This window comes from Nipponia nippon, unplaced genomic scaffold (genome assembly GCF_047370975.1).
Source record: "Nipponia nippon isolate SJK-2023a ecotype South Korea unplaced genomic scaffold, ASM4737097v1 scaffold_1, whole genome shotgun sequence".
Taxonomy (NCBI): domain Eukaryota; kingdom Metazoa; phylum Chordata; class Aves; order Pelecaniformes; family Threskiornithidae; genus Nipponia; species Nipponia nippon.
This window is the reverse complement of record NW_028262290.1, coordinates 133,869,513-133,894,837: the sequence shown is the minus strand read 5'-3', so window position 1 is coordinate 133,894,837 and position 25,325 is coordinate 133,869,513. Positions and strand designations below refer to the sequence as shown.

The following is a 25,325-nucleotide window of genomic DNA, read 5'->3' as shown; positions in this document are numbered from 1 at the left end:
CTCTTTGCACAGCTGCATTCAGATGCTTTGTGTTGACAGACTTTCAAAAGAGCAGAGCAAGGGGAGCTATTGCTTCATTGGACAGATAAATATACCATAAGGAGAAGCTGCACATCTGTAGCTAAGAGCAGAATTTAGCCTAAACAGCATAAGATCAAATTTTAAAAATGCCCACGACCTTCACCATGGAGACCAGTCGTAACGTGTGTTTTCTGCAAAGCACCCAAAAGCCTGAGCAGCACATGGCTCATTAACTTTCAATGAGACTAATGCACCTAACTTACCCAGAGAGGTTTGAAAATTCCTCCCTGTTACTGAACACTTTTGAAATTCATACTGACTGTTGTAAGAGCTCTGATGGGAGCTGTGCACTTTTGAAGACCTGATCATTTAATATGGGGAACTTGTGGTTGTTGATCTCCATAATTCTATGTCTGTCTATCTGGGAAAATATTATCTGCTTGACGAGGTTACTGTAAAACTAACAAAACTGTAGCAAACAACATGGGTTTGATAGGGTAGAAGTTCTTTTCAAATAATGGTTTTTTGGTTTTTTTTACCTTGTCGGAATAAATGCAGAAATTCTGGCAAATGGCCGTAACATTTGCATTTTCTTCAGTCTGTAACATTTCATTTTCTGTGTGCAAGTGTTGATGCAAACCAGCAAAAGCCAGTAAATTCCAATAAAGGTTAGCTCTCTAACCAAAGCTGCGTGCTTTTTTAAAATGTTACTATAGAAGGAATTTCTGCATTTTGCCTCATGTTTTGGCTTTTGTTCGAAGAAATTCCTTGGGACGTCATCATATCAAGTATAAACTGCTTTTTCTTTCCTGAGTTTAGCACAATCATGGCAGAATGGGAATGTCAATCAGTATTTCTATTTATTTTGGTTTTATGCCAGTTGAATCTTTCCTTGCTGATGGATTTGTAAGCTTACAATTTGCATTTTGCTTAGGGATTTGAAGGTCACTCACAATAGTATTATTTGAGAAGATATTTGTAGCTTGCTTTCCAAAAATTGGAAGCATGCTCAATGGAAATATAGCGTGGGGTTTTTTAAACAGCAAATAGTACAAGGTTCTTGCTTGGAGGGGGGAAATTATGTAATTTCATACAGGAAAAAAGAGGAGATGAAGGATTGTTTAATATTGTGATGAAAGAGAGGAAGAAGGCTGTGCCGCACAGTCATGAAGATCACTTTGTAAAAACCATATTAAGTTAACCTGATTAGGCAGTAGAATAACAGCATAGCTCTTGTGTAATGAGTGAAAGATTCCTGAATGAGAACTCAGCAGATGTAATTTTTTTAAAAAAGAAATTAATTAGAATATTTCCTTACCATTATTCTTTCTGCATTTAGTGACTCAGTAATTTACTGGAGCAGTTGAAACTGAGAAGAAAAACATTTTGCGTATGAAAGTTTTTCTCCCTTTCCCTTTTGTGCCACCAAATTCCATTTCTGTTTGCATTTTCTAGGAAAACACTCTCCTGTGAAGTAACAGTATATGAAAAAGCTGGTTTTCTTTTGGTCTTCGGTAAAAAAAAAGGCTTAGAGGATCACAAACCCTCAATTACCCTGTTTGCCAAAATGAAGAATTCAAGCTCAGTAGAGAGAAGCGTTATTTTTCTCTGAGTTTATGAGTGAGCACAATAAATGGGAGAGGCACTTTGTTGAAGCAGGGAAACAAGGCAAGCATGGTATATTTCTCCTCATTTTAGCCCATTTTTCAGGGATGCTAAGCATTCCTGCCTCCCAGAGTCCTTGTTTTCCTGGTTTAATGAACAGTCTTGACAAATTTGGACTTGGTGATGTGCCCAAAGGAGATCACCGGTGCTTATTGTGGAGGGAGGGGTATCCTGATTCCCAGCCCTTCTTTTTCTTGACTTCTCTTCCCATTAATCACCAGACTTTTTTAGCCTTCCTAAATTCACTATCAATAACTTGAGAGGGCATAATTAGTAGTAAGAGGTTTTAGAAGAAACTTTCACTTGCAATTGAAGAGTGAACCTGAAGCAAACTGTTGTTAACAGCTTCTTCCAGATTCATGTAATGACCAGGCCAAAACAGAGTTCAGCCACCAGGAGCCAGCAGCTCTAAGGAAATGTAATACCGTCGTAGCTACTGTGCTGGTCTGCCGTCATCTCCGGTCCATCAGGGTTCTGCAGCCTCCTAAGCTGGGGATGAGGAGGGATGCCCTGTCACTCTAATTTAGCTCAACTTAGAGGGGAAATTTTTTGAGATAGCTTAAAACTAAACAAAAATGAATGCTACAGTAGGCTTAATGACACTGTCAGAGAGAAAAGAACTTGTATAGGTATGCTTTGGTATCATGAAAGCTGCCAGGGCCTGCACCAGGATGATTCCCATAAAGACCATCATAGTCTTCCCATCAGTGCAAGATTGGTCTAATATATTTTATTTAATGCTTACTTTTAATTGCAGGAAGCAAAGGTGTTACGCGTGGGTGATTCTTACTTAGTTTCAAGATGACCTGCATAAAGGTTTTTCACTGTATTTCTGTTTTAGCAAAAATCCCACTACTTGTTTATACATCACTTTCTGTCTTGCCAGTAATTACTCTGTTGTGCTAGATACTGAACCTTCTTGATGGCTAGACTAATTATACAATCTTGGTCTAAATACTATCTTAGTTCTCCTTTTACTGCCCAATCCATAGCCGCAATTGAATTACAAAGTTCTGCTTCATGTGGTTACATAAAGGTTTTCTTACACAAACTGTGTATATTTTCAGAAACGTTTTATAAATTAGCATTAACAAGTAGCTTGCGTAACTTTTTGATAAGCAGGTAATAGATACTAGACACCTTTTTGACTTTTGAACCTAAAGGAAACAGCTTAAGTAAGGAGCAGGGAGCAGTCCCAAAATCTAAAGCATTTTAAGAGCATAATGTCCATTGAAAATGAAGTGGAATGGTTTTAATGGGCATTTCAAAGTCTATTCCCTCTGGATAAATAAGTTACAAAATATTGCGTATAAAATCTGAGACTCTTTGAAGTCAGTAGAAACTGTCCTGTTTGATTTCAGTGGGACTAGGATTTTTCTTCCACTGTATCTAGGGCAGGGATGGTTGAAAACTTGCAGAAAAGTAAACAAGAACATCTAAAAGATGGCAAAAAGAGAGAAACAGACAGAGAAGTGAAAAGTGGAAATCACATGGTATCAGATCATCCAAAATAGAAGATGTTGGTTAGTAAAGATTGCACTTCTCCAAACTCCTGCAAAACATAGTTTAACTGAAAAATCTGTTCAAACCCACAACTCTAATTAAGGGTTTTAGCTGCCAAATAACATGTTCTGGCTAAAGCCAAGTAAGTATTACAGAGCCATTCATGAACAACGGCATAAGCTTTGTACTTTGCTTTTGATTTTCTCATGGGAAAGTAATATAAATGAGAGTGATACCTCCCTGTTGACTTTAACTGTTAGAAATGCAAAGCATGCTGAAATTGTACATAATTCTCTTCCAAAGGCAAGGAAATAGCATTTCAATGGTTTTCCTCAGTGTCTCGTTGAGTTATGGCGGTGCACAATTATTCCTGTTAAATTACTCTACCAGATGCAAGGTTAAATTGTATATTTAGCTAATTAAGTTGTAGGGCACTGGAATTATATCCCAGAGCATAAAGGACCTATCTAAAAGTAAACTTGCTTTAATTCAGTTTTGCTGTGAAGGTGCAGTGTCAACATCTAATTAAGACTTTAAACAGGTGGGGTTTTTCTCCTCACTTCACTTAATACGGAGAGAATCTTTCACAAAGTCAGCCTTGCCTACAGAAGTTAGACAAACGTGTTTTGAAAGTCCAAACAACTTTGGGGCCAATTTTATCTTCATTTGTCTTCAGTGGAGCTGAAGTGCCTTCCTACTCGTGAGCTGAATTTGGCCCATAGTTCTTGTCTGCTAGGAAAGCAAGATATACTATGTTTTGGTTGCTTTTGTTTTCTTGGCATCCTGTACTCTGTGTTGTCTTTGGACAGCTCTTTTAAAAAGTACGCTTCAGCAATCTAGACCTGCCCAGCTCTCATCTACTGAAGACATTGGTGCCCCATTAAACTGGGGGAGAAGGTGATGGTGTTTCATCATCAGTTTCTGAAGGCTGATGAAATATTAGATTATACTTTTTGCCTGCCATCAATGAGTTATCACTGCTGGATATTTTCCTAGATTAAAATCTGTGGGATTTAATCACTCTATTAACTAATTCCTTCTTGTATGGTGCTTGGGGAACAACTTAATCATGAACATGATTATTCTATAAGAAATAAATTATGTATCTAGGGGTCAGATTGTGACCCCACAAAAGCCTCAACTTTTGGGACTAGGGGATTATCTCTGGCACTTCTTCAATGAAGAAAGTATTTTTTTTCTTGTGCAAAATTAGTGATTCAGTGGATGTTGGAGGAGGGTTTAGGCTGAAGAGTGGGATTTGCTATGTTTGCAGAAAGTATGGTATTATATTCCCGTTACTTCTTCCCAGCTAGAACCGACTGGTGTACGTGCTCAGAAGTGGGGGCGAGAATAACCAGTGGAGACCTAGCCAGAAGGACTGCCAGTCATGCGTATCTAAATTTGGTTATTACCATTCAAATGAGGGATGCCCTCTATTAAATGGCCCGTTTCACCTTCTTTCTCCTCTACACCTCCTGAGAACTCAGATACAATTTGGCTCCCATAAGTTCTATAAAAGTCAAAAAAAATTATAGAATTTGAAGATGTGCAAGGAAGATGAGAATTAATTTTAAAATATCCTTGTTCTTTTATTCTATGTTTCAAGACAGTATAGCATTATTTGCTTTTTAATCCCCTATTTATTATTGGAAAACAATATTAGTTTACCTGGAAGAAGATTAAGAAGGACCTGACATGGCAATAATATGCCATGGTTTTAGCAGACTTGACATGTAATGAGGACTCAAGAGGCCCAGTGAAACCATGGCCTCATTGAAACCGATACATAGACCAGTGGTGCAGATGCAAGGAGATGCTGTTTCTGTGCTAAGGAATAGAAATTATTAAGAATACTATCAAGAGACCTGTTCTTTTGCCCCACAGGTTACATGCAGAATAAATATCAACAGGAAATAAATTGCACTGATCAGCTTTTCATAAAAAATATAAAGATCTTTAATTTTGGCTAAATACAAGCAGTACACTAAGTAATTCCTACATCTAACTCAATAAATCATTCCTAGAAAGATAACACTTTTTTGCATAGATAATAAAACAGAAATTTTATGTTTCATACAGACTGTAATGAATAACAAGGAAAAGGTAGATATTTAGAACAGCTTCAGGGAATATTTCATTTTTGAACCTTCTTTAGGAAATCAATGAAAATTTGCTAATCTTGTTAAATTGGCTTCCTTAGCCTGAAGAGAGCTGAAGGGCTGCGAGATCCCCTCTAATCTAATTAGCTCTTTTACCATGTGTTTCACTAAACCTGTTTTTTTATTTAGGGAATGGATATTTACCTTAGTCTGAATAAATAAAGCATTCTACCTTTTACAAAAGTAAAATAAAGCAAAGGACTAAAGGGTTTCACATATGACCAGCACTCCCCTTAAAGTGAATGGTTGTACAGGAAACAGTTTCGGTATATACTGAAAACACATTAGGTGATGCAAGCCAAAAAAACAAAGTGTCTCCATCCTGTACTGCTGTATCTGGTGCTCCCACCTCGTTGGGACCACCCAGCGGCCAGGTCCATGTAGTTCTTGGAAGAGCTTTAGAGGGCATGTGTAAATAGCTTTCAGTCTCATGAATCTAATTTAAAACTCTTTCAGAAATGACATTTTGAATTACCAGAATTTAGAAGTCATTGAACCTACCGAATTGTACTACACGCTGGTATCTCCCAGTCTGCCAGACAGTGGGGAGGATGTGTTCATTGTCTAGTATTGTCTTGTATCAGGACGTGGCCTTCTACAGCAAATGTCAGTCAGTCATGTATGAAAGCAAAAAGTCACTGCTCATCTTGCCAATGCCTAATATATTCAGCTATGTGGAGGTGGCTGAAACAGTCTGTGGCTGCCTACAGGAAGCCAGAGCAGAAGTCAGAAACTCCATGCAGAGCAGAGACTATTTACAAGTCTGCAAGAACCACATGCGGCAGAGGAGAGGCTGTGAGACGGTTTGGTCTCTCGGAAGGACAAACTCATTCATAGCTCTCCACAAAGCAGCTGAGGAAGCTGGAAACAGTTTTGATACCTGACCTACGTTCTCTGCCTTTCTGCCTGGCTTTGGTTGCATTCATAGTTCTGGTGAGGAAGCCCAGACTATCTCCTCATTTGTCCTTTCTGATGGTGCATAGGAGTATGATGTGCCTTTCATTCTACCTGCATCCCTGAAGGGGAAACTGGGAAGTTTCTCCCTAGCCTACTACCCTCAGACTAGCTTCTTGGGAACCTTAGATATGCTTCTCTTGGCTGTTTTCATTGGTGCAGTAGAGAGGTGGGATTTGACTTTTTCCTTGATCTCCAGGTCCTGGCACGGCATAGACAGGCAGGCTGCTTTGTTACTTATATATATTTACCACGGTGACTGGGAGCCCACAGCATGGACCAGGAACCTCTTGTGCTATGCAATGGACCCAACGAAATGAGGATCTCTTCGCAATATGTTTTCTCCCATTCTGCTCCTCCTGCTTCAAGTGAAATCATAACAGAGATCTCAAAGTTATCTCATTATCCACATTCAGTATCTTCTTGAAAATTCTCAATTGACACAGTGCTATAAAGAAACTTGACAAAGGATAAGCCACTGGTATGCTGGCAATACCACCATCATGCTAACAATACCATCTCATTATTTTCTCTTGTACCTCTGTTGGTCTATACCCATACATCATCCTTTTGCCCTATAACTCAGACTTTAAGCTATCTCAGGCATGGCCTGTCATGGTTGTGTATTGTAAAGCACATCATGCTTATCTGTGCATGGGTCTCTAGTGCAATACTATAAAAAATAACAACCTATGCGGTGTGAAAAAAGAAAGATTCTGTGACTATGTATTCCTTTATTGAGACTTGTTAGATGTAAGGCAGGAAAAAAAACAATTAATAAAAACTCCTGCATGGAGTACAGCATAGAATATATTAAAATCAGTATAATATATGACCCTTCATAGCTTAAAAAAAAGACAGCTAAAGAAATAGCAAATACCAGGGAAGATTTACTTCAAGATCATGAAGTCTTTGTTTCTTAATTGTATCTGTTGACTTAAATACATCAGAGCAGTCCAAGTTATTGTTTCAAAACGATCTTAGAGATAACAACTGGTGCCTGGGCAATAGGGAGCAATTTATCATCCTCAAGTAAGATGTGAATTTTGCCGCTGTTGCTCACGCTCTTGTTGGAATCCTTGTAGCCGAATTTAGCATCATGTACCTCGACTGCCCCGCAGCTTTTCTAAGCCAGCCTGCCAGTGAGGAAAAGGAAATGCTTTCACTTCAGAGCTTTTCGAAGTCTGGACAAAAGCTCACTTTCTGTTCTTCAGGTTTCCTATATATGGCTTTAGCCTCGAGATGAGGACCTGCTCGCTGCACACCCTCTCCCATCCCCCATTTCCTGCCTGGGTTCATTAAATGCTGATTTGAAGTTGGCACATGCTCTTCTGATACAAAAGTAGTACTGTGTTCCAGGAACCATCAGAAAGTAGTGCCTTATTATCTTTTACATTCCCTTCATATATATGTCCTCTCCCCATGTGTAGAGAGGATTTTTATCCCTTCTTCTTAAATATCTCTGTGTGTTTAATAAAAAGAAACAGTGAAGCAAAGCCCTGTCAAAAAAACCTCAGCTCATTTGGGAGCGATCTGGCCCCAGGCTATATTCTTTAATGCTAGTATCTGCAAATTGCTAATATTAAGCAAAGTGGAGTATAGGACATAATGACTTCACCGAATCATTTTCCTATCTCTCGTGCTTGTGTTTCAGTATCATGTTACACGGGAGAGAACGGTTTTCTATTCTGAGATTCTAACTTGAGCAGTGATGGTTATTGTGATGAAATTAATGTGTACCTACATAGAGGCCTGTATATTTTCTATTTTTAGCAGTACAGTTACTTACTTCTTTCCTGCTATATGAACCCACCATAAAAGATGAGAAAAGTCATTGAGACGCTGAGTCCTGTAGAGATAATTACAAGTCATGCCAAGGAGTTAGGTAACTGATCCTCAGGTTGCCTGTGATATCTTCTGTTGTTGTTTAAATTAATACTTTCTATATCTTTCCTACCTGTTTCCCACTTACAGTCATTTAAAGAGTCATACCAGTTCATTATTACCAGCACTAAAAAGAGAATAAGCAAGGTAATAGCGATGAGACTGAACAAGCCATATTACTGCAACATCTCATTATTGCAAATTATGCTGCAGTTACATAAACAAAGTCATTTTCAGGCTAGTCTTTCCTGAAATCCACTCAAGTGAATTGCTCAGATGGGTGTCAACTGATTCCCGTTGAGATCAATGACATGGGCTTTGATGGCCTTCAGAGAAAACAGCTGTGTCTTTTTGTTTTCTTTGCAACAAAACACTCTCAAATAATATATTTTCCCTTTCTCCAAGTGGGAACTGATTATTACTTGTTCCAAAGTGCTAAATGTAGTAGAAGTGCAAAGATTTGTGGAGCAAAGAGGCTAGGCTAATAGTGGCCAGTTAGACAAGTATTAGATGTATACTGGTTCTTAGCAGGATTTTAGATGAATAGCCCAACCTACCAGCCTGCTGCCCTGAAAACGTGCAGTCCTGTTTTCCTCATCTGCCGCGCTCCTGGCCACGTGCTCTTGTTTTTCTCTTGTATCTATCATTTTGGTTCTTTGGTCAGATGATTCAGCCCACTATAGTTGCTGGCATCTAACCCAGCAAACCCCACCTCCTTCAGCACCTCCAACGCTTCAGAGAGGCCCTGTTTCCTCAGGAAGGTGAGATAAAGGACATATCCTGTATGGGGTAGAATTAATCTAGTTTTGAGTCCTGGACCCCAGTGGGATGCTTGGTGTACAGAAAGTTAGCCATGTGCATTAATTATCTTGCTGAGTCAGAGTCTTGGTTTACGGTTGAAACACCGCATAAAGAAATAGACTCCATGAAGGTCTTTTCAATGATTTGTGGTATTAATGGAGCAAAAAAAGGTTAATTCTTAGGGGCTCGTATCTGCATGAGGAAGCTACTCTGCAGCGAGCTGGTGAGTAAAGCTTTAGCCTCAGAAGTTATTTGGTAAGGGCTCCCCATGTGACACTTCTGTTCCACTTGGCGAATGCCTTTGGGTGATGAACATAGTCAACCTTGGCAATGGATTAATTAAGCTGAGCAAAGGTGCTAATAATGTGCAGCAGAAATACTTACGGGGTGCCTAATGCACAACAGTTATTTTAAGCATTATCCCTCTATAGACCACTTCTAAGAACCACTAGTTAAAATATTGAACCAAATGCTCATTTGAAACATGGGGCAGATTAATTATAATAATTTTTCACCACTTGCCACTAAGGCTTTCCAAATGCCTTGCAAATACTACGGGAACGATTTAACTTAAAAAAGTTTGAAAAATTTATTTTCACTTTTTGTTCACTTGTTTGCATTTCAGAGTTTAAAGGATTAAAATAATTTCTAAATAATCTCAAGTATGTGCTTTGGGGCAGTCTGTGTGTATATATATATGTGTATATACATTTATAATTTTAATCCACAGCTCTATCCTTGAAGCTTAAAATGCTTAATTTTGCCTTTTTAACTATCAGAAGAGAGTTGACAATTACAGATGTGTTATTACTGCCTTCATGTAGGAGTGCACTGAAGCATGTAAGACTGCTGTTGGGATCCATACCTGTTGCAGTCAAAAATAATTCTGTTTCAGCTTCGGTGGGGCAGGATGGTACAGTGACTTCTACAGTCACACAGCAAGTCAGTGCCTCAGCCACAGATGAGTGTCAAGAAACCACTTCCCAGTTCTGCATTTTGTCCATTGGAGCAGACATCCTATAATTGGTTAAATTTATATATTTAGTGCACTGAAACCTGAATTCTTATTGCCAGCCATCGAGTCCTAACTGCTACCATGTTAGGAGCTGGCAGTGTCTCATGAGAGACATTCAAGAAAGTCAGTACTTGAAACAAATGCTCTTCAAGCTTTGGCTTTGTTTTTTATTGGGAGGTTTATTTTATAATTTAAAAAACACTCTTCTCCATGCCTTTTCATTTTAAAATGGATTATTTCCATTTAAAAATTATCTTCATCTTTCATGCAAGGGCTGTCTTCTCAGATGGCTTATAAATTCAGACATTGACATCAAAGTCTGCTTTCTCTGCTTATATGATTGATTCAGATGCAGAATATGATGGGAATGTGGTAAAAACAGAAAGGCAATCGCTGTTACTGAGCATAAAACATTCATATAGAAGTGGAGCATTTCTCCAGTGAGTGTTGCAGAGGATTTGTATCACATTAGTCTGTCACGAGTATGGAAATAGTCTCCTAAATTTTAAGAGTACGGAATAGTATAAATCGAAATAACCGTAAGTGCAAAAGGACCGAGCACCTTTTCTTCCAAATGTAATCATACCTGGATGAGATCTGTGGTGAAAGCATGTAGTGTAATGTGAGGCCAATGTTATATTTTATATTTTCAGTTTCATAGGAAATGGTATCTTAGACAGCAAACAAGTCATCTGTACTCCATCGCTAGAACCATTGGTCTTAACAATGGTAGTAAGCGATACAAAAATAAATTTCTTGTTAATATTTTTATTATTAATGATTTCTAGTGTTGTGCTAGCCTGTGCATCTTGGTCTGAAATGCACTGAAAGGCACAGGCAACTTAGAAGGGAGCTCTTGCCAAGAGCAACGTAGTACGTGACAAAGGCCGGCGCGCGACTGCAGGCGCCGCAGGTTACAGCAGCGCTGCGGCGGGGGTGCAGCCCCTTTGCTCTCACGTGAGCATTTCTAACGTCCCCATCCCCGAGGGAACACGTGGGACAGCAGGAAGCAGATGTGCGATATTACATGCTGGTCAGGGACTGGAATTAGAAGTGCAGGATTGAGTTCCTGCCCCGAAGTGACAAATGGTATAATGCTGAATTAAATGAAGATTTAATTTATTTTGGTTTTCTGCTAACTCTTTCTCCCTCTTTGGGGCTGGGCTTAAGTCTGTGCATAGGAGAGAGAACTGATCCCAGTTTCCAGCTCTCTCTATTTTGAGATACTGCTTAGCCAAGCCTCAGTCCCAGAAAGGGAAATATAAACAAATTCTATTCCACAATTATCTTTCACTAGCTCTTAGCAGTCTGTTTGATAGAGGGTTTACTTAGAAGAACAGATAAATGAGTACATGAAACATTTTATCATGCTAAAAATATCAAAAAATAAAAAGCACAGCAGAGCGTCATCTCTGGCCTTCATATGAAAAGGCTGTGTCCATTTAGGAAACAAAGGTGGAACTTACCCAAGGTGCATTAAATATAATCCTAGGTTTTCTGGGAATCAATCCTACTTCGTCGTTTTCAGAGCATATATTTTTCTGTATAAATGTTCTTAGGACACTGTCATAAATCTAGTTGTTTTGTGCGTTACTCAGAAAACATTGAAGTTCTGGGCCTAAAATTGCTGACCAAGAAATGTTCTGCCAGCAAGGCTTGTCGTAATTTATATTTCTAAGAGAAATCAAAAGGCACCAGTGGAGGCTTCTCTCTATTTCCGTCATCAGACCATAATCCAATTACAAGGTTCCAAGTTCCAAGCTGTATTTCCATCCAAGTTTTCACCTACAAGAGAGATAAAAGTGATGTAGAATAAAAGTTGCATTCATCTCTAATTAATAATTATGATATTAACAATAATTAACAGGTAACTTCAGAGTTGAAATGGGATGAGAACAATACTGGGATCCGAAGCTTGTCAACTCTCTTCCTCTCTTTTCTAGCCTCCAATCTAAAACGGAGTTGTATGAGAAGCAGCAGGATGGCTGGGGAGGGTGGGCAGTAAAATCTTTGCCTCCAAGCCCTCTTCGGATCAGATGAGGTCCTACAGGGAATGTCAGTGGTGTCTGACACAAAGCACTAATTTGATTTGTAATCATTTGTTTTCTTCTCTTCATTTCCAGCTTCAGAGCCCAATTTGAAGGTACGTTCACGGTTAAAACAAAAGGTGACAGAAAGGAGAAGCAGTCCTTTACTCAGGAGGAAGGATGGAAATGTTGTCAGTTCATTCAAGAAGCGACTCTTTGAGGTGACAGGTAATTAAGAATGGAGAAATTCTCTATCAGCTGTGACTGCTTACAGAATCGTGATGGTATTTTGGAATTGAAACTGCTAAACAAAGGGTTGTATCTTTTTTTTTTCTGCTGCTGAAAAGAAAACCATATTAAATAAGTGGTTGCCTATAAATAGCTTGTAATCTACAGCTTTCTACCACTTACTAAAAAGTCATTGTCAATTTGAAAGCCGTACTTTCAAATCAGCTTGGAAACCAGTACTTTAAAACAGCAAGTACAAGAACAAATAAATGGTAGACTGTTGGTGGTAAGGGACATCAAAGGAGAAAACAAGAATAGTCTCTTCCCTTAATTTGTGTCTTGTGTACGTGGACAACATTTTGGGTCTTGCATCTCCCACTTCCCATCTTCCATGGAAAACGCAGATGCTAATATAAAGCACAAAAACACCTATCTGGTATTACTGAGGTTAATCAATGACATTTTGGAATCTTGTGTTTGGCCCTACCCCTCTGGTTTCTCTTGTTTGAAAATGTCAAGATTACTTGTTTCTGATGTAAGGGCTCACTAAGCTGTTTTTTGAGAAGAGCGAGCTGAAATGTTTAAATATTCAGTGGCATATTGTTGGTCATAGCAGATAGTAAGTATTCATAGTAATTGAAAGGGAACTTTTAGCATGTAAAAATACAGAATTATGCATATGGAGGGGAATTAAAAGGGGAAAAAGAGTAAAGTGAAAATTTGTTATCGAGTGGTATTTGGTTTTAATATTTTTCCTGCCCTTGAACTTAAAAAGTGACTTGGTGGATGAACCAGGGATGCTAAGGCTTTCTTTCACACGTTTGGTATTGCAGGGTGGTAAATTTTGTCACGTATATTATTTTTCAGAATTGCACTCGAGTTCCCCAACAGCCTAAAGTCCTCTGATTTTTAGTCCTTAGGATTAGGATGCTGCCAAGGCCTTATCTGCTCATTTGAAAGAAAAGAGCATTTACAGTATTTGGCCTCATTCTGATGTTTCTTGCTTTGACTTTGCATCGATATTTGGTAGCTCCGTGGCTTGTTCAAGTGATATTACAGTCAGGCCATATGTTTATGAAACCAACTGTTACTAGTCTGTCAGACGTGTATCTGAATTCGCTTGGTATGTCAGAATTATGTCACACCAAGATGGAAATATAACACAACATGAACAAATTCACGTCAGTGTCCCCATATGTGCAATTCTCGTGACAACTTTTCACAGTATGTCTTGTGTAAAACTGCGACATGGATGTGAATGTAAGTATGAAAGTAACTAACTAAGGTAATTTCCCTGTAAATTATTTCCCGATTAGAATTTTTATAAAAAATTTGCTAATAAATTTGCTGATTTATTATTTCCATTTGCCGAAGCTCTTATGAGATTCTTGATCTCCACTTCCTTAGCTTTAGCGGATTTCTTTATATTTTGTACACTCACAAGTCAGGTATAAAGTGAAATACTTGTCCCAGGAATTTTTTTCTGCAGCCATTGAAAGAGCGGAAACCTGAAAATAAATGTATTCTCTTCTTAGCTCTGACAATAATTTGGAGCCTTGCAGATTGCCATTATAATTATTAATATCAGCTAGATGACATTTTGCAGCTTTTATAATCAAAACTGCCCTGATCAAACATTTCTGGCTGAAGCCTTTTTCTCTTTCTGTTTTTATTCTTTTAACTGAAAATATCCCTTTATTTAAATGCCTATTTATACAGAAAGTGCTATTGTAATTTTTGAAAAACTGAGAAAAAAGAATAAGTTTGTGTTTCTGCTCTTCTATAAAAACTAGTGAGAATGTGATGCAAGACCTTTACCTGACCAGTGAGCATAGCTGGGTACAGATTCACTTCCGTAAATCAAAGTCAGCTCTAGTAGGAAAGAACAACAGGTTCAAGAAATTGCTAGGAGATCTCCCGGTAGTTTCAGTCAAAGTGAGGATATATTTTTGCATATGAACTGAAACAGAAGGAGTGAAGAAGCAAAGAAGTGGCTATAGAATATTTACTGCCACATTTAGATATTAATTAGTTTAACTTCTTGAGTACTTTAATTTGAAAGCTATCACATAGAACACGCTTATCTCTACTAATGCTGAGCTTTTCCATCTCTAACCTTGTTAACTGTATTCATTACATAAATTTAATTCATATCAGTGTAGGATTAGAATAAGTTAATACAACAATACACAATGAGATCATCCTCTTCCCCTTTATCTTAGACAGAACTCAGGAAATTTTAAATCAAGATAACACACAGCCTTTCAAATGCTATTTTAAGATTTTTGTATGGTGTAGATACTCCTTCGTATTTGTGCCAAAGATGTAGTGAAATTGGTGTATATTTTGCCATTATTACTTGCGTATGTAATGATAAGTCTTCCCATCCCCTTTCTAAACAGAAGGGAGATGGCAGTAGGCCTCATGAATTGACGACATGTTATCGTGACCTTTGCAAGCCTGCTATCTCTGTCATTTTGATCTCTTACAGAGGCAGGACTCTTTGCAATTAAAAAGAAAAGACTTCCTTTTCTTTTTACTTATTATAAGTTCTATGTCTGTATCTCTGCCTGACACTGAGTATCATACCATCTTTGTGGGAAAAATAAATACTAAATTCTTCCTTTGTGAATCAGACAGATCAGAAGGGGAAAGACCAAGAGTATCTTTCCTTGTTAGCACTGTAAAAGGAAAGCCAAAAGAAATGGAGGATGAATTTAAAATCTTTAACATAAGTAAACAGCATAACAGATAGATACTTTTCAACAGCAAAAAAACTGGGCCATAAAGAGTATGCAATTGATCAAGATCATGTGTTTCTTTCCAGTGTGAAATCCATGTATGCTTAATCTGTTTTTCAGAATCCTCAGTCAGTAGCAGCTCTCCTGGATCAGGTCCCAGTTCCCCAAGCAATGGTCCGACCAGCAGTGTAACAGAAAATGAAACCTCAGTTTTGCCATCTAACGTTCAAGCTGAGGTAAGTGTCTTTCTCTTTTTTTGGGTAGACAATTCCTCAGATTTCTAGACTGGACAGTTTTGAAACTTCAATTTGATCGTACTCACAAGCAGGGTAATTGCAGAAGATACAATTATCTGGGATACCAGGACACTGCAGGCTGACATCAGAGTATGTTATATATGAGATCCATCTTCATATATGAGATGCATGCTCAGGAGGCCAGCATATATGAGATGCATGCTCAGGAGACTCTTTGGTAACAAAAGTCCAAACAAAAGCAGCAGTAATGCTACTGGAAGAGTGGGAGGGAGCTATGGAAGGAACCTGGAAGCATCTGTGTTGCAGAACATTACCTTCTGGGATAACCTGAAGAGGTGCACAATGCTAAACGCTGATGAAGAACTTTCACGTGCAAAAGAGTCATTTAGGCATTGGTGACCCTAACACATATGAGTTAAGGTGGTCACAGGTTCAGATGGCTGCTGAAGTAGATTTTTTTAATTAAGACTTGTTTAATTACGGTATCGGAGTTAGGTGACTAAATCCTTTTTCACATCTGCCTTTTATTTTACTGTACCTCAGTTTCCTTATCAGGGCAGGACTTACCAACATAACTGACATGCCAGGAGTCTTGGATACTTGTTTGGTAAAGTGAGATTGTACACGGAAGGAATCTTAACTGCTCCTTATTCTGTTTCATACATACGTGCCTATAACAACAGGAATGCAGATGGTAAATCAGTTGTGATGAACCTCATTTAGCATAGACGACATGCCTAAGTCACGCTTTCCGTGGCAATATTGTAAAGGGACAATAAACTAATGCAACTAAGGGAGAATCAAATTCCACAATATTCTGTATCCAGTACCTATACTTACAGCAATCCCTGCTTTGGTGGCAAAGGTTTCTATTAATTCTTGGTTTATACTGTTTACGTTAGAAAAATTGCATAAGAAAATGTGATTTAACAGAGTTTTAGCTAATGGAGCTATTTCTCCAGGTCAGTGGCAGGACATTCACCTCAAAAAAACCTAGAATGGGCAGTTCAACCTCCAGCAGTGACTTTTCCCCATAATGAATTAATTGTGTGTGTGAACTATGATCCAGGGGGCAGGTGGGTGACCTCTGCACACTGATTAGTAGCCTCTCTCTGGCCCGTAACCAAAAAGAAAAAAAAATTGCATTGATGGCTAACATGTGGTCTTGCCTCATAGCCCCTCTGTATGTGATTGCAAAGAAATTTAAATGATGCAGAATAAGATCCATCATTTGGATTAGATCAGATCCTAGTTCAGTGGAATTGTATGGTATATTTTAATATGGGGAATGTTTTAGATAAAAGTTTCTAATATGTGGATGTTAGTCCTGTATTAAACAGGAAATTTTGTCCAATTGGATCTTGTATTGACTTGAGGATACTACAAAACGCAAAGGGAATAATGTGTCAGACTGATAAACAGTGCTTGTTACTTTGCATGTTATAGTTTCTGGAGACTTGCCCACAGTGTCGAACCACCATCAGACATGCATACAGTCTGGTCAGGCTGGCAATCTCTGTTTGGGGAGATTTGGAAAGGTTATAGCAAGAACCAGCAGAGTTATATTCTGATTATTAGTAGAACAGTGCATTGCATATCATTTGCCATTGCTGTCCCAGACATCAGAAGTTATAGCCCCACCATACAATCACAGATACTCAAATGAGCCTAAAAAGCTCCTTGAGAAGTTGGGCTCTGCGTGCTGGCGTCGGTCACTTAGCTCACTGGAAGCGTGCTAAGAAGCTGAAACTACCGACTTCCATTTCTGGATCCAGCTGGGGATTTCTTTACCTCTCTGGTTACTTGACTGTGAATACTGTGGTCCTGTAGGCTCAAACATTTTTCCATAAATCTCAAGTTTGGTGCATTTTTATTTCAGTGGATTTTCTTTGGTAGTTTAACAGTAGCCAAACTAACTGCTACATATCTCTTTTCTAGTTTAGCATTAGCTGCCAGCTCTCAAAGGCTATATATCTAATCAATTTTTCATCAGATACATGAAGTACAGAAGTTTCTAATAATAGGATAAGTGTTCCAAAATCACCCAAAATATCACTTGTTTTGCTGTAATCCTGCATGACTCACATTGCTGTTGTTTCATAATCGTTGTTGTGACATTTGCAGTAAGTGTTGTGCTCATATCTGAGTGGGTGGATAGCCACAGTTTTCATGGCAGCAAATAAAACACTTTTTGCTGGGGGAAAACAGGTTGCTATGACAGAGAGCCATTTACCAGTAAAACATGAGTCAATACCGTAAATGATTACACTCTAGTGCATAGACAGAATTGGAGCATTATCAGTAATGAAACAGATTTTTAGAGTATTTTTACCATATCCATTTGAATAGCGAGACTTTTAAGTGGTTTACCCTCCGGAGCAAACAGTCTGGTGGGTAGACATTTACATGTTTTTGAATGAACAAACGTGCACTGCAACTACTACATTTTTGCAGATAATCTTTTGCTATCACAGTTCCCTTAATGGTACTTTCAGTACCATTTGTTAAAACAGTGGTCTCATTATATGAAACTTGAAAGTTAAACTCAAGATTTTAATTGCACCCTTATAAATAAAATACTGTTTTTATTGGGCCCAGTTGTCTCCAGTATCATCAAGGTTCACCGCAGTAGCTATTTGTCTCTTGTAGCATGCCGTACATTTTCAGGTCACCTGCTGTGCTGGGGCTAAATCTTACTTGCATGAGAAATGCAAGCAGGATTGAGCCCCTGCACAGCACGTCCCTTGAGTTCAGAGGGACAGCCTGCCTTACTCATGTGAAATGATTAATATTAGGCATTCACAACCTGGTCAAAAGCCATTGAACGCAATGGAAAGTTTCCAATTGGTATCAGTGGGCTTCAGATTGTTTTCCTTCTCTTTCATTTCTGCTTTGCAGAGCAGCATTTCCTACAATATTGCCTGATTATCTAGGAGACATAAATGACATGCATGGCAGATAAACATGTACTTGATTTGTGCAGCCCCACAGCACTCTTTCTAATACTCAGCTCCTTGAGGTGCTCTTTGCAAGTGGCTAGTGACAAAATGTGTAGGTTTCTGACCAGCTGGTGAGGTTTGCTTCAAGTGTATGTGAAGAGAGACTAATTAATTAGCAAAAAACCCACCCCAAAAGCCTTAAGAAATAAGAATGTGATTGTGAATATTCAAAGCTTTGACAGCTTTACTGTAGCTTCACAATTTAGAAGTATTAAAGCCAAACCATTTCCTCTTGCCCTCCTAATGTGTAAATGTGCATATACACATGCACACATGAAATAGGTGTTCCTGCTCCTCAGCAGGTCCTGGTACGAAAACAGAAGTACAATAACTAGTCATGGTTACTTGGTGATCATCATGTACTGTTACATTTAGTTATTGTACTCTGTTTTAAGAAAGAGGGTAACTCTGTTGACAGGATCTTTCAAGCATCAGAAAGCAGGATCCATGGTTCCAGTAAGTATGTAGAGGAGCAAGTAGGGCAGTTGCTCTTTGGGGTAATTTAGGTGCCAGTCCAAACCATCAAGTCTGCATGTAGGAGGAGGACCATGGCTTAGCCATTGTGCTGTCAAATGATACTGGTGGCAACTCCAGTTTGTGCCACCATTTCAAGGTATTGTCAACTGTGTAAAAAGAGAAGCTGCAGCTGGGGTCATGCAGTTGTGCCTCAGCATATGCAGGACCCTAATCTATGCAGGGGGCTACTAAACTTATTTTGGGAGATGAGGTTTAACTGACACTTAGGCTAATATTACCTGAAAATATTTTTAAAAATCAGTTACCTCCCCAAATGAAAATTACTGATTATTAGCAGTATTAAAAATTGGATGGAAATGCTCTTACTAAAAAATTTCTGTTTTCAGCATTAAACTCGCATGGTACATAACATGATTGATTCTGCCTCATGAAACAATCATGCCTGAACTTAATGTGGGAGCGTGCTTTACTGCTATACACCTTGTTACTGTTACATTTGTTAATTCAAATCTTAGAATGTAATAGTGGCATACTGAAAACCAAAAAGGAAACATACAGTTTTGAAGTGGCTCTGTATAGATGCTGCAGTTGCTACAAATTTTATTATATTCTAGGAAGCACATAAGGGCTTCTCCAGTGTCCTTTTTCAGTTAAATCTTTGTAGTCTCCCTCAATAATATCTCCATAGTCTTGACATACTTGGTTTTATTCATGGTCAAAGGTGGATGTTATCAAGGGAAGACACTGTTAGCCAGGAATTAATGTAATATACAAGTGAAGCTTCTTTGTTTCCTATGCTATCTGTTGACATTCCCTAGGTACCAAAAGAAAATTACAGAGATAGACTTCTACTGTTATTGTCTCAGTGACAGGTCCTATCTCCAAACAAACTGTATGAGGAAGGTTATGTTTTGGAATAACATCCTGTGTTTTTGTGCTTAACCACTTTTCATTGATGGTCTGAAGTTGCATTGTATTAGCACAAAGTATTTTACAGAGTTAATTGATATTCCAGGTTTGTCCGGGGGAAAATCTACAGTTCCCCACAACATGCTTGACAAGTTATTATATTTACTTTAGTCAAAGCCCGAGTGTGCAGTATCCCTCTTGGAGGTGGTCTATTATTGGAGTCCCATATGCTTTTTGTTTGGGAAGAAAGCAGTCACTGTGTCATACTGTTACACAGGGTATTCTTTTTCAAGGATGTTGTTCCCTTGGGGACCATATCATGCCAGAGTTCCTAAGTCTAATAAGACCTTTGTAGCTCTTATTGTGTTAAAGTTCTGGGAGGGAAGCAAGAGTTAAACAGAAAATGTAATTCAAGCAACTATACTAGACCACATGTTGAAAAACATGACTGTTAAAGCAGAAACGCAAAGGCTTCAAAAAGATTCCTGTTGTGGTAATGTAACTTTTTATGTTTCTTCCCAATGAATCTAGAATAGAAAGGCAGAGGGTGATCTTTGTAGAATGTCTGGTTTTACTTCACAGTAATTAAAAATATATCAGCGATTCCATGTCCTTGAAAATTATATCAAAAGGCTTCAAAAGAAGTATTAAAGATTTTAACTTGAAGGGAATTAGAAAGGCTGTGAGGGGTATCCCACCATCAGAGAATGATAGGATGCTGGTTTTGTATATATGCATATACAGAGACGGTACATTTTTTTAAATGGCAGATGTGGCAATCTGCCACACTTTCTACCCCAAATTCCCATGTCAATGGAAGTAAATAACGTGCCTGAAACATCCCCATGTCACAATCTGCGTAAGAAAATAAATGGCCTAGGTAGAAACCATATTTTATACCTTACAACAAAAATTATAATAACCATGGTAAAGTAAAGGTCTAAGACATCCACATGCGTGACACCTTTGATTCAGCGAGATATACTCCGTAATTCTTTGGCTAAATTCCCACTGAGTTTCTGGTAGAGAAAGTGCAGCTGATGAGAAGAACTGATGTTGAGCTAATGAGAAGTTGATGAGAAGAGATGGTCTAGGAATCCTCAAGATTTCAGTTTTGCATGGAAATTTGATTTACTAACCAAGGAGTAATCAGTTGTTTTCTTAAGAAAAGAAATATCAACAGCTTTTTCACAGGGACAGTACTTTTCCTTATCTGGAACCCCACTGGGATGCAAACCAATGCATGATACATAACTGGCTTTCAATATAGCAGGATAACGAGGATAAAGTAACCAAGATAAAAAGCTTGGAGATTATACTTCTGTTGTTTTTCCCCTTTATTCCAGCATCTGGTTTCACAGCAACGCCTTTTGATACAGGATGAATCAGTGAACTTGTTGAGTCTGTACACATCCCCTTCTCTGCCCAACATTACCTTGGGACTTCCAGCAGTACAACCTCAGATCAGTGTAAGTGACCAGTCTCAAGCCTTCCTGTCTACTTTTATTTCTAGAAAACCTACTTTCTGTCTATTCTCTTTTTTGAACATAAGCAATTCAGAGTAGGAACCAGACCTTTCTTTGCACTGGGCAACATCTGAACATGTCAGGGCACAATTTGAAAGCAATAATCATTCTTAATCGCAAATAAACAAGTGCTAGAGTGGAGCTTAGTTAAGTATGCACCACATGCATTGCATTTATGTCTGCAAATCAGATAACAGATTTCAGACATGGTGAGAAGTGTATCAGGAGATCATTTAGTATAACAGTTCAAATTATATGATCACCCCTACCTGGTAAAGTATAGCACCTGTAACATTTTATGAGATTCCAGTAGCAACCTAAGCTGGGTTGGAGCACAGTAGGGGAAGAATCTCGTATTCCTGCAGCTAGGTTTGTTATTCAAGGGGTATGCTATCAATCAGACAAATAAAATCGGTGACATGTGAACAATGCTTAATATTTTAATGACAAGTTATATTCATATGCCCTTTGTTTAGTCTGCAACAATCACCTTTATTTAGAGCTAAATGTTCAATTAATACGTGAAATGTATGAAAACACAGACATGGTATGTATCAAAATCCATGCTGATGGATAAGGATCTTTAGATCTAGACCAAGTTACAGTAACCTAGAGGTGAAATCTGAGGCTCAGTAAAATATCTGAAAATTTTGCTACTGGTCAAAACTTTTTGCAGCAAAAAAATTGTAAAAATAATGAAACAGATTATATGGTGGTTCTATACAACAGTGTATAAATTCTGAAGAAATTTTAGCAATTTAAGTTTCTTAGAACGTGAATTGGTTTACTTCTGTAAAATACTAGGGGTCTAAGTACAGCTTTCCATGGTGTAAAAAAAAAAAAAAATCTATACAATCCACTATGTTTTGTAATAAGTGCTACTTAATTCCAGTGTTAAATGTAGTTTCAAGTTAAAGTTTCATGTTATTTTATGGCTTTTTCAGTACTGTTCTCACCAATAATATATTGCTACAACCCAACATTCCAACATCAGATATAGAACTTTGCAAAGGAAATTGTGTAAGCTTTAAATCAGTTCTCTAGAAGCCTTTCATGAGATATTTATAAGCAAATTATTGTTTTTAAGGGATGGAAAAATTGAACTGATCATGAAAAGTAGTGCTTACTTTTCCAGACAATATAATCAAAAATTTCTTAGCTATTTCACAAAAATATAACTAGCTTCAAAGTAGTTTTATAGCATTAAAATGGAAATGAAAATATGTTTAATTTTCTCACTCAAATCGTAGGAGCTTTTGATGTGGCCAGCTAGCACCAAATATTACTTTTGGCATCAGAAAAAACAAAAGGGTTGATTTATGCACGTAATGTTTATTTCTGTTACCAGAATAAGCAGTTGCAAATTGAATGTAAAGTTTACTTTGGTGTTTGTTTTTCAGGGAAAGGTGATAGCAGAGAGTGAAGTAAGCATACACACGAAAAATATTAGTGAAAACCTTGGTTTGCCTCATTAGAATTTATGGAATTCAGATTATGAGAGATACTGTTTTTACCATGACATACCATAAGTGGTTGTCTCCAGGCCTCAACACGCTTATTTCCATTAGGTTATTATTCTTGCTGTAAAAAATGTTATTCTGCTTTAACTGCTCTTTTAAGAATTTTTTTTTTAAAACTAGACAAAGAACAAAGAAATATAAAGTACCTTTGCAATGCTGAAGAGCCAAAACTTCCAAAAGCTTTAAATCAATAACTGTGCAATTTATAAGGGCACTTTAAAATGCCACACACGTACAACAGCTCTTGATGATTCTGCAAATGAGAGTTTAACTGTACAAATTTACTTTGCAAAAGGTAAAACTTATATTTGTCCTTCAGGGAGTCAGGGAGTGCTCCAGGAAAAGTAATAGCTTCCCACTACTACAGGTAATTATTTTGTTTTGCTGATTGGCTTGCTGTCTGATGGAAAGTTACGTGAAAAACCAAGCCTTGCCTATTCCAAACTCAATGGAAACTATTTCCTCTGATCCCCTATTTTCCTGTGCAGGAGGCTGTGGCAAGGTCTTCAGGAATTTTAAGGATAGGTCCTGTCTTTGCATTAATAATGTTCTAACTAGTAGTTCCTTATGCTTTGGCTTTTATTACTGATTTTTTTCAAGTGGTTTCATTACTCAGTTTCTCACAGTGTTACATTTAACTGGCATGTTCTTCCTTCCTTTTCATCTCACAGTCAAAGTGTAAGATAGCGATATTAACCTTTTCTTCTATATATATTCATAAAGTATGACATAAGACCATCTAATCAAGCGGAGATATAAATGGCCAGGTCTATGAAAAACAGTTACAAGTGCCGTTGTTCTTTGACAGGCTTCACCATCATTCAAAGAAAAGCAGAAGGGGGAGACCCAGTCGCTCAGACAAGGAGTGGCCTTGGCTGGACAGTATGGGGGGAACATTCCTCCGTCCTCAACTCATCCTCATGTTGCTTTGGAGGGAAAGCCAAATAGCAGCCACCAAGCTCTCTTGCAGCATCTGTTACTGAAAGAACAAATGAGACAGCAAAAACTTCTTGTGACTGGTAATGATCAAGGCTTCAACACAATAATAATTTAAGATGTTTTTAATGACATTTGTATTCACATTAAACTAAATGTGGTAATACAGATACTATACATCCTAACTGTTGGGAAAAGTGGAAGGGTGGGAGAAAAAAGGACAGGATCTTTGTTTTCCCCCTTTAGTGATTTTGCTCCAGTCTGTTCGCCTGAAAGAATTCAGTGATTACAGAAAAGAGAAAATGATTACTTCATCACATTCTTTTGCAGCTGCCGAACTTCCCAGCATGGCGAGGCACGTGGTACACATCCCACTGCATCAGCGCTGATGCAAAGTTCTGCAATATACACCCCCTCTTCTCGCTGAAAGCTTTCTCTCCTATTCAACTATTAGTTTGTTGTTCTTCACGCAGGATTGAAATGTCCTTGTTTTGCAGGAGCAGTTCCTCTTCATCCACAGTCTCCTCTAGCAGCGAAGGAGAGGGTCTCACCTGGCATAAGAGCTGCCCACAAACTGCCTCGTCACAGGCCACTGAATCGAACCCAGTCAGCTCCTCTTCCTCAGAGTACTTTGGCCCAGCTGGTCATCCAGCAGCAACATCAACAATTTTTGGAGAAGCAGAAACAGTACCAGCAGCAGATCCACATGAATAAGGTGAGTTCCCAAGGAGAGGAATTTCCAATACGAGTAAAGGTTGAAAACTAATAAGGAAGTTTAGGTATTGGTGCCATGTGGTTACGGACAGTAGACAGGTTCTTGCACGAGTATCTTGTTTATGCATAGTTCATGTATACATTTGTATAGATCTTCATTTTCAGCTTCTGAAATATCCTACAAAGGTAATTAGTGGTTCTTGACATCAGTAAGAATACAATTCAACAAAATAGGGTTCAAAGCATCTTACAGGTTTAAATTACAGGTGGTTTCCTGTTGAACGGTAAATGACGCCTTAAAGATTACTAGGTTTCTATCCAACTTTTTAATATGCACTTTTGAGCTTCAGCAATCATTCCATTCAGCTGCCTTTGAATTGTATTTTAAGCTTTCTCATCGTGGTTTAGTATGTGGAGAAAATATATAACTCATTTGAACTCAATCAGCTGATAAAATTTATCTTTCTTGTGTAAGAAACTTATTAAACATCTGGAGAAATTTTTAATCAGCTTTTATCAAACCAACTGTTTCTCTGTAAGTCAATTAGTAACATGAAAGTTTGTTATCTATATGGCAATATAAAATTACCATATAAGGAGAAAGAGAAGAATGTGCTATCACTAACATCAGGTACAGAGTTGAATTGTGCCCCTCTTTTCCTGTAGAGTAGCACCTTATTCTGGGGGTGGGGGGGCGGGGGGAGAAGAAAAGGGACCATCCATTAATAAACAAAGAGCGACAGACTCTAAACAGATTTATCAGGAATTAATGCTTCTACAACAAACATGATGCTGTTCCCTGCTCTAAAATTAAGATATGCAAGTAATTAAATGCTTTTATCTGGAGAACATTTTCTGCACTTACTACATAGCTTTCCAAAAGTTGTTTGCTGGAGCTCCTCTCATAATTCAAAGATATTAATCATGCATCTTTATTTGTCTTCTTTTGTTTGAGGGTTACTTAATAACTTTATATAAGAGGTAATGGC

The 25,325-nt window shown here is 38.1% G+C and overlaps 1 protein-coding gene across 9 annotated transcripts in view; it reads left to right on the top strand.

Annotated features, from left to right (window-relative positions):
• HDAC9 (histone deacetylase 9) overlaps positions 1 to 25,325 on the top strand; it is a 491,942-nt gene that overhangs the window by 266,883 nt on the left and 199,734 nt on the right. For 8 of the 9 annotated variants that reach the window (XM_087773643.1, XM_087773615.1, XM_087773600.1 and 5 more), the window contains 6 exons: positions 12,126 to 12,257; positions 15,119 to 15,234; positions 20,987 to 21,109; positions 23,006 to 23,053; positions 23,495 to 23,705; positions 24,120 to 24,337. In XM_087773643.1, the coding sequence (XP_087629769.1) occupies positions 12,126 to 12,257; positions 15,119 to 15,234; positions 20,987 to 21,109; positions 23,006 to 23,053; positions 23,495 to 23,705; positions 24,120 to 24,337 (848 nt within the window). The remainder of the gene's footprint in view (positions 1 to 12,125; positions 12,258 to 15,118; positions 15,235 to 20,986; positions 21,110 to 23,005; positions 23,054 to 23,494; positions 23,706 to 24,119; positions 24,338 to 25,325) is intronic. The other variant, XM_087773670.1, reaches the window with a different exon arrangement.